Source organism: Puntigrus tetrazona, chromosome 14 (genome assembly GCF_018831695.1).
Source record: "Puntigrus tetrazona isolate hp1 chromosome 14, ASM1883169v1, whole genome shotgun sequence".
Classification (NCBI taxonomy): Eukaryota; Metazoa; Chordata; class Actinopteri; order Cypriniformes; family Cyprinidae; genus Puntigrus; species Puntigrus tetrazona.
The window spans coordinates 14,999,446-15,015,484 of NC_056712.1; the positions used below are offsets into that span (position 1 = coordinate 14,999,446).

The 16,039-nt window shown below is 37.6% G+C and overlaps 1 protein-coding gene across 3 annotated transcripts in view; it reads right to left on the reverse strand.

Moving 5' to 3' along the window:
- Positions 1 to 6,613: 6,613 nt before the first annotated feature.
- The window catches only part of lingo2 (leucine rich repeat and Ig domain containing 2), a 201,287-nt gene continuing 191,861 nt past the window's right edge, over positions 6,614 to 16,039 (reverse strand). For all 3 annotated transcript variants that reach the window (XM_043256502.1, XM_043256500.1, XM_043256499.1), the window contains one exon: positions 6,614 to 9,502. In XM_043256502.1, coding sequence (XP_043112437.1) covers positions 7,643 to 9,490 — 1,848 coding nt within the window. In that variant the 5' untranslated portion in view covers positions 9,491 to 9,502 and the 3' untranslated portion in view covers positions 6,614 to 7,642. The remainder of the gene's footprint in view (positions 9,503 to 16,039) is intronic.

Sequence of the window (16,039 nt, forward strand, 5' to 3'; positions counted from 1 at the left end):
GAGCTGTCAGCATCACTTTCCATCACCTGCAGGCCCTGTTTACACCTGATGTTAACATCTGTCTTGGGTGATCACTACTGGTCGTTTGAGACAGATTGTTGTTTACAAACATGCATCGCAAATGTGTCTTCTGTGACCACTTGTGAGTCTTGTCGCAAAAGACCTTCCACTTGACTACTGCACTAAAATAAAATGCTGCTGCATGCTGGTGAAGCACATTTTCTAAAAAAAGGTCCATTCTTTCTTCCACATATACAGTAATTTAATCTTAACACAAATTGATGCTTTTAAAATAGTCTGCCTGTCTGGTGGATATTTTCAGTGGCTCTATCAGCAGTTAGATCATTAATTCAACTGTTCTTATAAGTGAATCATTCACTCTTTCAATTAAATATTCCAGTTTAAATATATAAAAAGACACCACATTTGTCTGGTGGATGACTCAGAGCATCCTAAAATTGAAAATACTACTTTTTTTGTGTCCTGAAATTATATTAATGCATAATTTTAATAACATTAATAACAATAATATTTAATTCATTTTCTTTAACAAGCAAAATTTTAATTTTACAAATTAACAAATTGGTGTTGAGATATATATATATATATATATATATATATATATATATATATATATATATATATATATATATATATATATACACACACACACACACACAATCACACTCAAGATGCTAGACTTTCATAGTTGTCCACAGCAGTTCCACATACTGGGTCTCATTTAACCCAGTTATATAAGCAGCCCCTGTCCTCCTTTTACTAGAATACCGAGTGTCAAATTTAGTTCCAGTGTTTATGAATTACTAATATGGGCCCTGCAGGCTTTCTTCTTCCATCCATAGCCAGCAATGAACATGAAATAGAAGAGAAAGATGGCAACAAACGGGAGAACAAAGAGCCGCCGATTCACCAAAATTTATTTATTTATTATTTCATTTTATCTTATGTTTTGGCTGGTTGTATCTGCTCATACCGTTGTCCTGTTTGTCAATAGTTGCATTTACATAAATTTGGCAGTGGAACCACTCTGAATGCTTTTGAATACTAAAGTGGCTTTCATTTATTTTTCTCATGGTCAAGTCAATAGATGGGCTAGATTGAATACACAACTCATGAAAAAAAAAATCTTAGCTGAAAGCGTAATGCATCATATTTTGGTGAACTCAGTGCTTTTCTTGTCTGTTTAATAACTCGAACGAATGCACCTGGACACCGTTTTTTAAAAAGCTTTTCTCATTTCACGCATCCCTCAATATGAATAAATATTATGACTTATTGACTTAAAATGAAATGTTAACTTTCTACAAACACATTTGGCAGATCGGCTCTGTGGCAGATTTGTAAAGGTTATATTTTCTCTTCAAATATTTTTTTTATCTCAGTAATAACATACAACTGGATTCTTTGTCTTTAAGCTGTCTAAAGTTCTCTTTAATCATGTCTAAGATGTTTAGTTCATAACCTTCTAACTATTAAAGGCATTTCTCATATATTCTTTTTGAAGTTGTCAGAATTGAGTTCTCAGTGGCGTTGCCCTCCTCCTCAGCTATGTTACTTCACACAGTGAAATCTCAGTCTTCCTGTCACAGATGCTGCCTTTGAAATGGATTTTCTTTATGTAAAGAGCGGTAAGCACTGTTCTCGCTGCAGGTCATGGAACAGGTGTGAGAATTAAAGCTTGCAAATATTCAAATGTCGTCAGTGATTTCAGAATAATAATTTTGGGCTGAACAGAAATGTCTCAGCACAAGGTTTAGCACAATACTGATTTATGCTGAAAAGCTGAATTATTTTAGATAATTTGATTTTGTTTTAAAGCAGCAATTTTGCTGCACGATTCAGATATTATATTGGACATCAAAGTGTGACCCCGGACTTCATAGAGTAAACAAAACAAAACAAACAAACAAAAAAACCCATATACATATATAGTATAATTGTCACATGTGCAGGCAACAATAATCCAATAACTTATATATATATTTTTTTTCCCCAATAAGGCACCACCACAGAGACAAACAGGTACAACATTCAATAGCTACAGGATGAGGAAGAACGGAACAGAATGTACCGAACTAGAACTTAAGTAGGGCAGATAACGAGGGACAGACAGGTGCTGGGGTTTAATTGATGATAGACTAATGAACTAATGAGAACAGGAATAAAACCAAATATGGGCAAGTAGGAACTGAACTAAGGCAGATGACAGAAACTGAATAAAACACATCCGAATTCAGGGGTGTAACAATAATATTGCAATTCTTATTAAGATTGTAATTTATTTTATAAAGTTATTATTATTAATAATAAATATTATTATTTAATTATTATTCACAGGTTGAAAGAGAAAGAGGATATGATAAGTATTTTATTTTGCCTTTTAAAAGTTGAGCCAATTTATTTAGAAATACTATCTTTACACTATTATATATTTTATAGCATTATATTGTTTATATTTATCTCTTCGACCCTAACTTCAAAAAACAACAAAGCAGTTTTAGCTGGATAATATTTAATTTCTAGTACTTTGCTGTACGTTTAGTTCATAACAGCACTGCACTTAGGAAATTACCTTAACTATCACTTTTCACGCTTACTTTATTATAGTACAAATATTTGCCTTAAAAAAAACAACAAAACTTTACTGTCCGATAAGACACCATATTGCGTTATGTGTTTACTGTTCATTATTTGAATGAGGATTTATGTGAAGCTAAATACAATTACGCACTGAGCCTAACTCCTAACATAATCAGCGCAGTAAACCCGTAAGCCAGTGAGGTACATCCCTGCCTTTCTTCCTTGTATTAGATTAGGGGCTACAAGTTATCAAGGCACATCAGATTTCCCAGGCCCTCAAGTCCGCACTTAACCAATGTAACATACTGAAAATATATGCTTTCACTATGAAACCCTTCTCAGTGTGACAAGGAGAAAAAAAACAGGATAATTCCAGAAACTAGGAGTGTGGAAGTACATGCCACTGTAAAACACATTCTCGGTTTCGCTTTTATTTAAAGAACAGCAAATTTGCATGTCTGGTTGAATTGAATTGTCTTCGGAGACCTTGAAGGCTGACAGGCAAGCGTGTGCAAAAAGTTGTAGAGCAATTTGTGTTGCTTGGTTTGAGTTCTCAGTGGTGCGATTACTCCGTCTGACAGGTCCAAATAAAGACAGATTGAATAAACATGTTAGAACCACATCACATGACCTCAGCGATCCAATCAAATGTTAGCAGCACAAATGTGACCGTAAAACATGTATGCATTCAGAACTTTACTCCTTCGGAAAGTTGTGTTGGTTTTAATAAAAGCAATAAGTATGTTTTCAAAATGGCCCCTTTAGCACGAAGTGCTGTAAAATTGCTTTTCAGATCTGACATTTGAGTGGCACAATAGGCAAATTGCCATTTTATATTACAGCTGGACGAAAGTGTTTCACACAGATTGAAATGCAGAATTGTGGCCCTGACCAAATTGGCGTGGAGTTTGATGTGTGACCGTCCTCCTTTTCTTGTCACACACATCAGCCCCCTCCGCCCTTCCTCTTATGCCTCAGTACATCCGTTGACATCTTGCTTTTTGTTGTTTTTCCATCCACAGCCGTGAGCCTCCTCAGTCAATATCATTCCTTTTAACCTCTCTCTGGCAATATCTGAACATCTAAATCAATTGTCAGATCATTTGATAAGAATGTAATCAGATCTCTCAGAATTGGGCTTAAAAAAAGACAATGCCCTTGAAGAGAACGTAATTGGAGAGGAATGTCTGGCAGTAGTATGATTGATGTGGGTATTCTGCTTTTGTTGATAACTAGCAGATTGAAGATTGGATAACAGTCACTGTTGACACTTCTCTTTCACCGAAGTGACAGTGTCCCACTTTCCTTCCAACAGAATACCATAGGTTAGAACTTTTGCTGTAACTTTTATAAAGTTAAACACTGCAAAACTTTTTTTTTTTATTATCCTAGGTTTTGTTTAGTGTAAAACCCGACGGCAGTGTTGGGAGTCTCCTAAGTAGGTCTTCACAAAAATGGATTTTGAGGAAACTCTAATAGGGAACCTGAGGTAAACAGACTTCTGCCCAATTATAGGGCAAGTGACTAGACTTAATAAAACTCTCATATGGAACATTGATCTTTCCAAGCAGAGGTGAAGGCCTTTCAGTTTGACTAAGAGCCGAGGACAAACATGTTTTCAGATATATAGTAAATATATCCAGAAAGATGATAAGGGATGGAGATTAGGAATAATTGAACAATTTAGGTTCTTTAGCTAAATTTATGTATTTCAAGCAACATTCAAAATGATTATTTTTTGTCTATTATTGAAACATTTCTAAAATGTTACTAACAGAACAAAGAACATTGGTTCTGTTTTTAAATGGAGCGTCAGTTCCATTCAGAGCCGAAGATCGCTGACAAAGAAACGCAATATCGCGTTTAGTTTCACGGGTGATTCATTAGCCCTCGCCCTGTTCTGGGGTTAGACTAGCTGTACTGTGTGTTTTTAATTCACTAGTTAAGTGTCATTTGTTCATTGTCTCATGCTGTCGACTATCAAACAGTAAACAATAGAAAATGTTTTCACCTTTTCTAACTCTACTAAAAACAATGAGTCACAACCACTTTTCTGCAACATTTGTTTCATGAACTATACACTACTGTATTTACCTGAAAAACATTCTCTTTCAGCAGCTTCTGTATTTCATAAAAAAAAGATAGGAATAATGTGATACTTTACCTGAAATTTACCTGATTCAGGATCTGCACCACACAGTAGATTACACATTATGCGTAAACATATCATAATTCAGTCATCTTCAGATTGTCAGTGGTGCCTCAGAGGTCTTTTGGAACACAGTTATAGACCTCATAAATAAAACTCAGTCATGCAAAATGTTTTTTTTCTGTATGACATCCTGAAAGATATTCCTCAGTACCTCAGTCACAGCCCTACAGGGTTTCTCTAATTAAATTTGCACTCTAATGAACAAGCTGATGTATGTGCTTTTTTTTAACACAAAGTCAAATTGTATAAAACAACAGAAGAAAATAGACATCGTCTATCAGAACTAGGTGTAGAATCTTTTTGTTGACACCTCAAATATCATTCCCAAATATCATTTTACATTTAACAAATATCAGAAGATTAGAAAAGTATTGGTACATTCAGATGGTAACTGTTTGAGACAGTGAATAAATCTAACTAAACAAATTGAGTTCATAGAGTACTGCAAATACAAAATACAATTTGATGTGTGTTAAGTTGTACTTAATACAACTTAAATGCAATTTAATTGTCTAATGTGTATAAAGAAATCTAATCTAGAAGTCAAAATCACTTTGATGGTGCTAGGGCACAGCCTGCAAAGTGGCATCAGGAATATTGAGACAAAATATCAGACATACTGTGACAAGCACAAAGAATTAGACAGGCAAGATGCTTTCAAGGGATTTGCCATGTTGAACATAAGACCATAATATTAAACACATCAAATTTAAAGTTTGTGTTAGACATGTAGTTGAGAAAGGACTTTGTAGGGACTTAATAGGTCACAGATGATTAATTTAGGGACGTCTATGTGTGCTGTTGTGAGTGTGTTTTTGTGGAGTAGTTTTTCTAATCCCCTTGAGTTGAAAATGGCAGCATCTGACCCATTAACCGTAGTCAACCTAATTTTAGTTTTTCTCAGGCAATAGCATGAGTGTCCTTCTTTCTGTCCAGAGGGACCGCAATAACACAGACCAAAAGGAGTGAAAAGGGCCGACGAAAAAGTTTTTGCATATGGTCCTTTGGGTTTGACTGAGATTAGAGAAATTAGAATATTCCTAATGTTGGCCAGTAACCCCATAGTGCCTTTAGGGAAATCAATAGAGTTACAAAACAGACCGGGGTCCCAAATTAGGTATCCCTTGGCAGTAGTGTGAATTCTGCTTTGATGGGTGGCTTTACGGTTAGTGCATAGCCTTCTAGACCTGGTTTTAAGACACAGAGACACCACTTGTTCACGTAACTTCATATGGTTGCGTTCTGACTTTCTTTAGAGAAAGACTATGGGGAAAAAAAGAGGACAAAAAGTTCTAACTAACAATTAAGAAGCAATAAAAAACATCTCTCCCTTGTCAATTTGTATAATTAGTTCTATCATCCACTGTGATTTTCATGCCTAGTCTGTTTCTCAACACATTGTTCATCGGCATGATAGTCGTAGGATAGATGTAGCATGATGGATGTATCTTGCCTTTTCATTTCCCTCATGTCACAGGGTTAACAGCTTTTCTAGAGATGTTTCTCTAGATAACGTGCTTCCTGTTGTGGAGATAATGCATGCAAAGTATCTTAGTTCAGCAACATTCGCTTCATCACATACATTTTCCCTGATTCATTTTCTTTAGTTCAACCTCAGATTGCCTAACAATGTTTGGACAGCATAGTTATATGCAAACCGCTTAAATTATATGTAATTAAATTGTCTTTCAAAGTGTATCAAATATACCACATCCGAAGGAACACTTTACTTTGTAGTGTGAAATATCAATTTAAATCTAATATATATGCAATTAGATAAGTCTAAATACAACATCAGAATACAAATCAATATTCTTTATTCCACATACATGTATTTTTTCTTTTACTTTGAACTGTTTACAATCTAAATGATTCAACAACAAAATGAGAAACTACCACAACAAAGTCAGAATTTCTTACTAGGGAAGGAAAAAAAAAAAAAAAGATAATGGTAGCTTGACTGTAAATGGAGACATTTTGTATTTTGTACCAGATGAGGGGTTAGAGTCACAGAAATGGACAAGAGCACAACTAAAATTGGTGTGTATTAATTAATGTGTATACTTGCAGCAAAATTATAGGGGAAAAATCATGAATTTAAACCATTTGAAAATCTTCACCTTGTATTATTGAGTTTGAACGTAAAGGCCTTTGTTAATAAATAATCTCTCTTCTTTTTTTCCAGATTATAAACAAATATAATATTCTTCATATCAGGAGAATAACTTGGGGTAGACAAACGGCACACATGTTTCCCGGAGTAACATTTCACACCCTCTAAAGCCCTTTGTCCTCCATCCTCAAACAGTTTGAGTAGCGAGACGATGGCTTGATCACACAGTATTTCCTTCGAATCAAGGGAAATGTAAATTTTGGCGGTCATTGCATTTTGGGAACAATGCAACAAAAGAAAGTGTTTATACATGTTAACATACACATACATAACTGAGCATTACGTACATATATGCAGGATAATGAGGGAGAGAACAGATCCCCGATCATCTGTTGGTCGCAGTGAGAAAGCATGTGCGAGCCTCGGCAAATAAGAGTAATACTTGAATTTTACAAATCGGTTCTGTACACAATTTGTGTTGGAGTGTTGGTGAACATCCCCTCTTACCAAGAGGGTTTCATACAAATTGAAAGTGGTTCATTATTGACACATATTACTCCCCTTGCACATCCAGTGAAGTCCAAGCTTAACCAAAACCTGGATTGAACCTTAGGGACTGTTGAGTTTCCTGGCATTGGTCTGAAGGAGTCCTGTTCCAGGTAGCATTTGTGAAACAAGGATCAGCATAAATTCCCACTTGTATTACTTTCAACACCTTAAATCATTTTCATGTTAAAGCGACGTGGCCCAGCACCCTGGTCCGCCTCCTCAGCAGAGGTCCCATTGGACTTTGAGCGTGGCACGTACTCAATATCAATGTTGTTTTTATGTTTGCCTTTTCCTCGACTCCATACAAACAGGAGCAGGAAGCAGAAGAGAACCACTCCTAGGAATGTGAAACAGCCCATGGCTGTAGAAACTAAGATAGTCTTTAGGTCCAGGCCAAAGGTCACATTGGGGAGGTTGGTACCATTGGCAGTGGCATTGCTTGTATCCGTGTAATGCTGGGTCCTGTTGGCATACAGCGAGCCCAGACTTTTCACTGCCAGTGATACCATAAGTGTGTCATTGCCTGCCGTGTTAGAGGCCACACACATATACACACCGTCATCCTGAACCTCCGCTGCCTTGATATCCAACGAGCCGTTGTTGTGGACTATCACCCTGCCATGGCTCCTATTGGTCAGGTGCCTCCGGCGAGGGGTGACCCAGGAAATAGTGGGCCGTGGGGTCCCCTCTGCGCTGCAGTGTAAGCGGGCCGACTGTCCCTCCTCTACGGACACCATCTGAGTCCGGTTTTCCCGGATCTTCGGCTTAGTGCAGGTCACATAATAAGATAGCAGTGTTTCTTTGAACTCCCTGAAGGGTCGTCCATGAATTCCTTCGGGAGTGCTGCACTCGGGCTGGGTGTCTCCAAAAGAAATGGAATGGCGCCTTTGCAGCAACCACATGAGTCGGCAATCGCACACTAGAGGATTGTTGTTGATCAGCAGCACCTCTAGGGCCTCAGGAGAATGGAATACACCCCTCTCTAGGGTATCAAGGCGGTTGTGGGACACATTTAGCGAACGAAGCCAGCGGATGCCCTGGAAAGCGTACGGTTCAATGGATACCAATTGAGACCCAGCCAACCTCAGCTCACGCAATCGCACCAGGTCCTGAAGCAGTCCACCCTCGACTGTCCGGATACGACTGTAGGAGAGGTTAAGGTGTATGAGGTAAGGCAGGTGGCGAAGAGCCTGGTAAGGGAAAGCCGACATGTTGGTGTTGGTAATGGAAAGCGTTGTGAGGTTGAGGCCATGCAGAGAATTAGCAGGGACAGAATCTAATGATGGCCAGTTGTCGATCTCTAGGTGACGGAGGTGGAACAGCTTCTTGAATGAGTAGGGGTGTAGAGAGCTAATACTGAGGTAGCGCATATGTAGCCTCACCAAGTTGTGCAGGTGGGACAGGGCATCTGTAGGCACCACCGTCAAGTTACAGCGCTCCAGCGTCAGGCTCTCAAGGGACAAAAGTCCACTGAAGGCCCGATGGGAGATGTAAACCAGCTCATTATCTCCAACTTCTAATGACTTGAGGTTACGCAGGTCCTGGAACATATAGTCCACCAGAATAACAACTTTGTTGTCACTGATATCCAGGTTCGTCAGGTTGGAGAGGCCAGAGAAGACGCCTAGAGAGAGGAGCTTGATACGGTTGCTCTTTAAGCTCAGTGTGTGGAGGCTGTAGAGAGAGTTGAAGGCTCCGGGTTCAACGTAGGCAATGATGTTCCCACTCAGATCCAGTTCTTCTATGTGTGGATAGACAGAAAAGTCATCAGGGTTGACGGCCGGAATGCGATTCTTGCTGAGATCAAGGATTCTTGTCTCAGTTGGGACTCCATCTGGGATGGCATTGTAGCGCTTGCGGTGGCAGATGACAGAGCGGCTCTGGGCGGAGCACTCGCAGCGAGCGGGGCAGGCCAGAGTGGAACCCACAAACACGGCCACCAGGGCCAGCCCCAGCAAAGGCTGCCAGCAAGACACGGCTGTGTGCAGCATGACTCGACTCAAACAGTCCACCATACTGTCATGGCTCTGAAAGAGACAGAAAAACAAAAGGTTACTATGTGAAATAACATATTTTGACACTGCATAAAAGTCACATGTAATATACAGTTAGCATCTTAAGCAAAATACGAAAAAATATGCCCATATAGGTACTTAATCCCATTTATCAATACTGTTTAGTGTCTTGTAACATTATATGCACAACATGTATTCATCTAAAACATCATTTAATGGACCTAATATGAATGTGTTTGCACTGCACATAAAAACTAGCTGATCAGTTTAGCCATGCACATACAAACAAACACTGCCTCCGTTCTTGCTTGTGGGTTTGTATGTGCATGGATTGATTCTTTACTGTTTGCACATGAATTCACAGCCCTACGGGTGTCCTGCTGTTTTTCTTTCTCAGTTGGTTCAGTATTTTTGAAGATTTGGACTTTCTCGCCATTACATTTCTGTGAGGTTTTGCAGTTTTCCTGAAGCCGCTTTAATGCTCAATAATAGCAATACACAACATTATGTATTTAAAAGAGCTGTTCAAAGTAACTGTTGAATACATATTCATTAAATGCTAATTTAATTATAAACATTCATAGAGTATTACTTTAGAGAGAACAAAGACCATAATTTACACAATTAACTTAATTAACGTAAAAAAGTATGGTCTTAGTTTCAAAGTGGACAGCAGCATAAATTATTTTGGCGTTTGAAAGATTTTGTTCATTATGTTTACAGTAAAACCATTTGCTTATCAGATTAAGCCTTAAACATAAAAAGTTTGGCTTTAGTTTTCAAAGAATAACTTTAAAGAATAACAATATACATCTACATTAATCATTTGTACAGCACAAACATATATACAGACACAAGACAAACCAGGATTATAGCAATTTCTAAACTGCACTCTGGCGCATCATAAATATAAATAGTTCGAGGGCACAATCCACTGGTGCAGACATTACAGACGCAATTATGTAGATTATTACAAAGGCGGAAAAGATGGGTAAATGAGGCCTCAGAGGTTAATAAAACACATTTACTGCTTTTTTAGACATTCACCTTAATAAGACCTCTGCACAAGACTCAAAACAAATCATAGTTGAATCATATAATTTTTGTTCTGACATCAGCAGATCAGCAAATTCAGAATCTGTTTATGTATGTGTGCTCACCTCTAATAGAGACGCTGACTGCATTTGAGGCCAAACACAACAGTAAGGTGACAATAAAACAATGCAGCTTCTAGTTTTTGAACCATCTGTACCGTTTATTTCAAGCTGTACACTTTGATGTTGGACTCTTTCTGCTGTCACTCTTTCCTATTGCTAACGTTTGTCAAATATTATTCCTAGACCTTCATAAAGGCCTTGATTGTAAAGAAGAGCAAGATCAACCTCTTTTACTTTCTGGGAACTTAGTGGTCTTCACACTCCTCAGAATATAATAACTTGCGTTACGAATCTTGAAACGACTTCCTAGAATTATTTAAAACTATTTTACTTTTCAGCTGTACATTTAACCCCTCCTCTAAATCTACCTGGCCCCATGCCTGATTTTATCTTGCTGAATATTCTGTTTAAACTGGAAATATATTTCAAATTAGGCAAATGGGATGCAAACAGCATTTCCTGTTGACTTTAGACACCCTGGCATTGTGATTACTCTTCTCTCTTGCTTAGGGATGTTTCTTTGTTCTCGTTGTTGTTGTTGTTTTTTTTTTTTGTGGCTCAGCATACTCAGCCTCGTGTGAAAAATCTCACTGCAGTCAAGTCACAGTGGTGTCTGCCTGTGTGCATCAGCAAAAACAAGCACTCACACATGATGCATGTGGAGACACTTTCATAAACGTCCTGCAGTGTGACTAAGTGTGCATGTGTTTGTTTGATTGTTTATGTAAATATGCAGTTTCACAGTCACATTTGAAACTGAGATGGCTGTTTGTGAGTTGATGCATTATAGTGCTATAGCTATAGCTACTTTTGCAATTGCGCTGTATCTAGTCTGAACTTATTTTGAATTATGGGATATGTATGTCAACGTTTGACCTCTAGAGGGCAGGTTTGCATAATAGGGTGATTCAGAAAACCAAAGAGAACATAAGTAATAAACATTCAATCAAAGGAGTGCCATTTATTATAAGTGTGTTCATTTGTAAATTTAGACAATATTTAAATGAACTATAACGTAATTTGAACATTTCATGAGAGTTAGATTACAAATGAACATTGTTCCTAGTTATTTGTAACCTGGGCACTGTAAATTCTACACAGGAAATTACAATGCAATAAATGAAGACAATATATCATCTAAATTAACATTAAAAAGACAAAACTTTGCAGCCTCTGGTGAACAGTACAAATGAATGAGTGTCAGGAATGTGTAATGAACTAGAGTTTAATGACGTAAACATAATTATTTGACTGTACCTAAACATTCGGCAGAGATAAAACAATGTGATGTTCAAGTAGAAAATGCAAAAATGAATATCTGCAAAGCTCGACGATGAGTAGTGTGTAAGTGTGTGGGTGTGTGTTGGGGAAGCAGACAGATTGTGAAACAGGTTGTGAAAAGTGCACAGACACAGCAGCTCATCTGGTGTGTCATGGGCTGCACTAAATTTAAAGAGAGAAAAAGAGGTGCAGAAACCCCGGAGGCACAAAACACAGCCTGGTCGAGTTTTAAAACCTGTATATGCACTCTCATTATATGACATCAGATGCTACGCATCCGCAGAAAGCAAATCGCATTTGTAGCAAGGTATACAGTCTCCTTGCATGTAATAGATTAATTGGGTGTGGGTGGTGGAGGTGACAGAAGATGTATACACAGGATTAAATATTGACAGTATATTCCCTCTAACCCAGAGAATGACCAGTGAAACAAGTCAAAAACAGAAAAAAAGTTACACAACTGTTCCTTGTTCAGACAGAGTATCTGTTTTGCCTGACCAAAATGTATGCTAATCATCACAGAAAATGAATTTGGTGTCCTGTTTATTTCTGGCTTTATTAGCGTTGCCAATTATGTCCTGAAACTAAACATAATAAGAATAAATGAGACTTAGTACGATAAGACGAGAAAAACATTCTCCCTCATAGCAAGCCTATGTTTAGATTCCCACAATGAGCAATTTGAAGCGTTAACCTTGTGTTGACATGCATCTCTAAGAGAGCAGGTGCTCACAGTGAAGAAACGCAAACATGACATCACTGTGTTTGTATCAGGAGTCTTATTAGATGACTAAATTAGTATTTCTTTCGCTAACGTGCACATACACACAGAAACTGACAGACCAGCGTATACAAATGCCATATTTACGCATCCAAAGACACTTCACTACTTCATATTTAATGAACAATTTGTACCTAGGTTAACCTTTCACTGATCTTATTGGTTATTTTCCCCAAGCTGAATTTAGATGCTTTCTTTATTAGGTATTCAATACCATATTGATTCCCACTATCTGTGAGTTATATATGGAACCAATTGGTTTTTTGTCAAATCCATACCACACATTTGTTCTTGACTCATGTCTCATGATATTAACACATTTTCAAATCTCTGGTGGTTTGGATATGCTAATTACAGCATTCCATACAATGGTTTCGATCTTATTTTGTAAAGCTATAAATATAATGCTATATTTAAATAAATAAGCAGGATTGGGTGTAAATGAATCCACTGGGTTTAGATTAGACTGTAAAACGTTCTCAGCAACTCTGCTGAAAAAACACAACTAAAGCTGGTTTTGGCTGACTTAAAATGATCTCCCAGGCTGTCTAAGCTGGTCCTCATCCGGTCTACGTGTTCTCTCAGACAAAAAAAATGCTCAAACCCCTCTAAATCAAGCCAAAAGACAAGCCTAACCAAGCTAGGAGGCTAGCAACAATTAATTACAAACAGCGTTCTACTCTTAATCACTTCATTACAAATATAAAGAACGGAAATAGGGCTAATTTTCATATTACTCTAGTAAACCAAATGCGCTCTATGAAATATCTAAATGACATGTTATCTTCAATAAGTCATAATGTATTTTGCAAGCCATTCAATCTGCAAATTCATTTCATTTACTTTTCCACATGCTGACATGTGAATGGATGCCTGTTGAAGAAATAGGGAGAGAAAGATAGCATTTAAACACCTGGGACATGTATTTTGTCCCGACCTGGCTGTGATCGGCTTAAAGTATGTGAATGGTCCTCCCTGGCTCTGTCAACCAGACTAGAACCGAGTCTAATACCCTTACATGTGCTCTCCAGCATTTTCCGGTCTTTTGCCCTGGCAGTTTTAGGCTTTAGATAACAAACTGGACTCCTGTGCAATCAAGCAACAAATGTCATTTTAAGCCAGGATGTGCTCTATCTCCACTCACAGACTATCTTGGTCCCTCTGATGTGGACCACCTAATATGAAGGCCACACCCTACAAGAGCCCTGTGGGTATATTTGTTTACTTCACCGTTAAGAAAAGGCTTGATAGTTACGTTATATCTTCAAATAGCCTGGGAGTGAACATGAACTCACACAGAATTAAATATAATTATGTGGAAAGAAGGTACAGCATGTTTGGAAATAAAATTATATATATATATATATATATATATATATATATATATATATATATATATATATATATAATTTTATTCCATAATGCTTTTTACAGAGTGGTTTGCCAAGACTTCATTTAAGGAAACTGTAAGTTCTGTGCCAGAGCTTGAGATATATCTCATTAGTTTTTTCCACTCCCATTAACACATATACCCAACACACCTGCCTCAGCTGGACACAAAGCTTTAGAGAAACAACCACCTCACACAAACAGATGTGTTAGAAGTACAGCCTAAAATAGCAGGTGTTTTTTCCTTTTCACACTTTTAGTGTTTTTTAGAAGACAACAAGTTAAAACAAAGGCAGTTAGATCTCCATCGTGGCGAGCATAGGTTGTTTGTTGTATGCTTACTCTAATAATACAAACACATGGATTTCACAAATGATGTTTTAGTCTAGGTTAAAATATTCCAGTAAATATAATCAGCATTGGCATGGATATCTTCTTTTACCAGCTCTGTCCCAACAGTAATCTCAGTGTTCACATTGATATAATAGTTAACGTTATTAAATCATTGCTTTATTGTAATGAGTCTCATATCTTCTAACGATGCTACCCTGAAGGAAAGATGTAATTAACTCAGAGGTTAAAGCAGAGGAAGGGTGAACATCTAGCCCTTAACGTTTTAGTGGGCTTGTGTGATATCATCACAGCCACTGATAACGAGAAGTCAAAGAAGAATCCCTCAAAAGTTTCTTGCAGCTCGTCTGTGAGGAGAACTCGGGAGATCTTTATCAAAATGTCATCTTCTAAGCTTAGAACGGCTACAGAAGGTTTGCAGTAAAGGATATTGTGATGTCACATCTATTAGCCACTTGTTGGAGGTTCAATATTGTTAGCATTTGAGAAACTCTCCGGCAGGCTGTTAAACACCACATGCAGTGGTTCAAGGAAGTGGACAGGAAACCCCAGTGGCCCCCTGACCAAAAGAAATCCATTTCTCCTGCTATTGATTCTGATATACAAAGTGAGTTTCCACACATAATCCAATCACAAGCACCTCTGCACATAAATTGAAAATACCAAGACCCGATTGAATGCAGAAATGACAAGTTTATTGATTCCTAAATACACAACTATTTAATACAGTGTGACTGACAGGTCAAGGGAAATGTCCTTTAAACCAAATATTTTATTGGATTTTTTTGGTCATTTTTAATTGTTATTTTATTGTTAATTATTGCTTTACTTACAGAAGGATGCTTTTATAGGTATTGAATTTCTTTTGTAAACACAAATATTTGTTTTTTTAATATCTGCATTACTGAGACTTTACTCTTCTTTAAAAAACAAAATAATCTATATTTTAAATAAATAAATAACCATTCAGAACGCTATTGTATACTACTACCACTAATAAAAATAAGCATGTCAGTGTAAGCATAAAAAAGCATTTTATATAGTAGTATGATAGTGATTTTAAATAGGACAGGACAGAACTGATGGGATGGTAAATTGCATCATTTTTGATGACTCTGCTTTCCTAAAGATGCCTCTGACCTGGAGCTTGATTTATTTATCTGTTTTGTGAGGTGAGTTTCATACTGGGTAACAAAAAGCCCCGAAGAGCAATTTACAGTTTTTCACCACCCCTTGTGAGGGGCTCCAATTGCTGCGGCAGCACAATCGTCCGCCCCCGCTGAGAAAGTGAGGTGGGATCAACATCTCTGACTGTGAGAATCAAAGGCAAAATCTGAAAACCCCACTAATTATGCAGCGACCAACCATACACTTCACACAGAGCTCATCAGGAGGAACGAGCCTGCGTTAATTAGTGATAAAGCAATAGAGGAAGAGAGATGCTTCTCTTGTTCCTCTCACAGATAACCCTCTGTTAAGAGTGCAGCCAAGAAGTAGAGTGAAACTTAACTGCTATTTCCTTACGCTCATTCTCTCTTTACTATCCGGTTCGGTGAAGCCTGTAAAAACTGATTTCTCAAAATAATATCA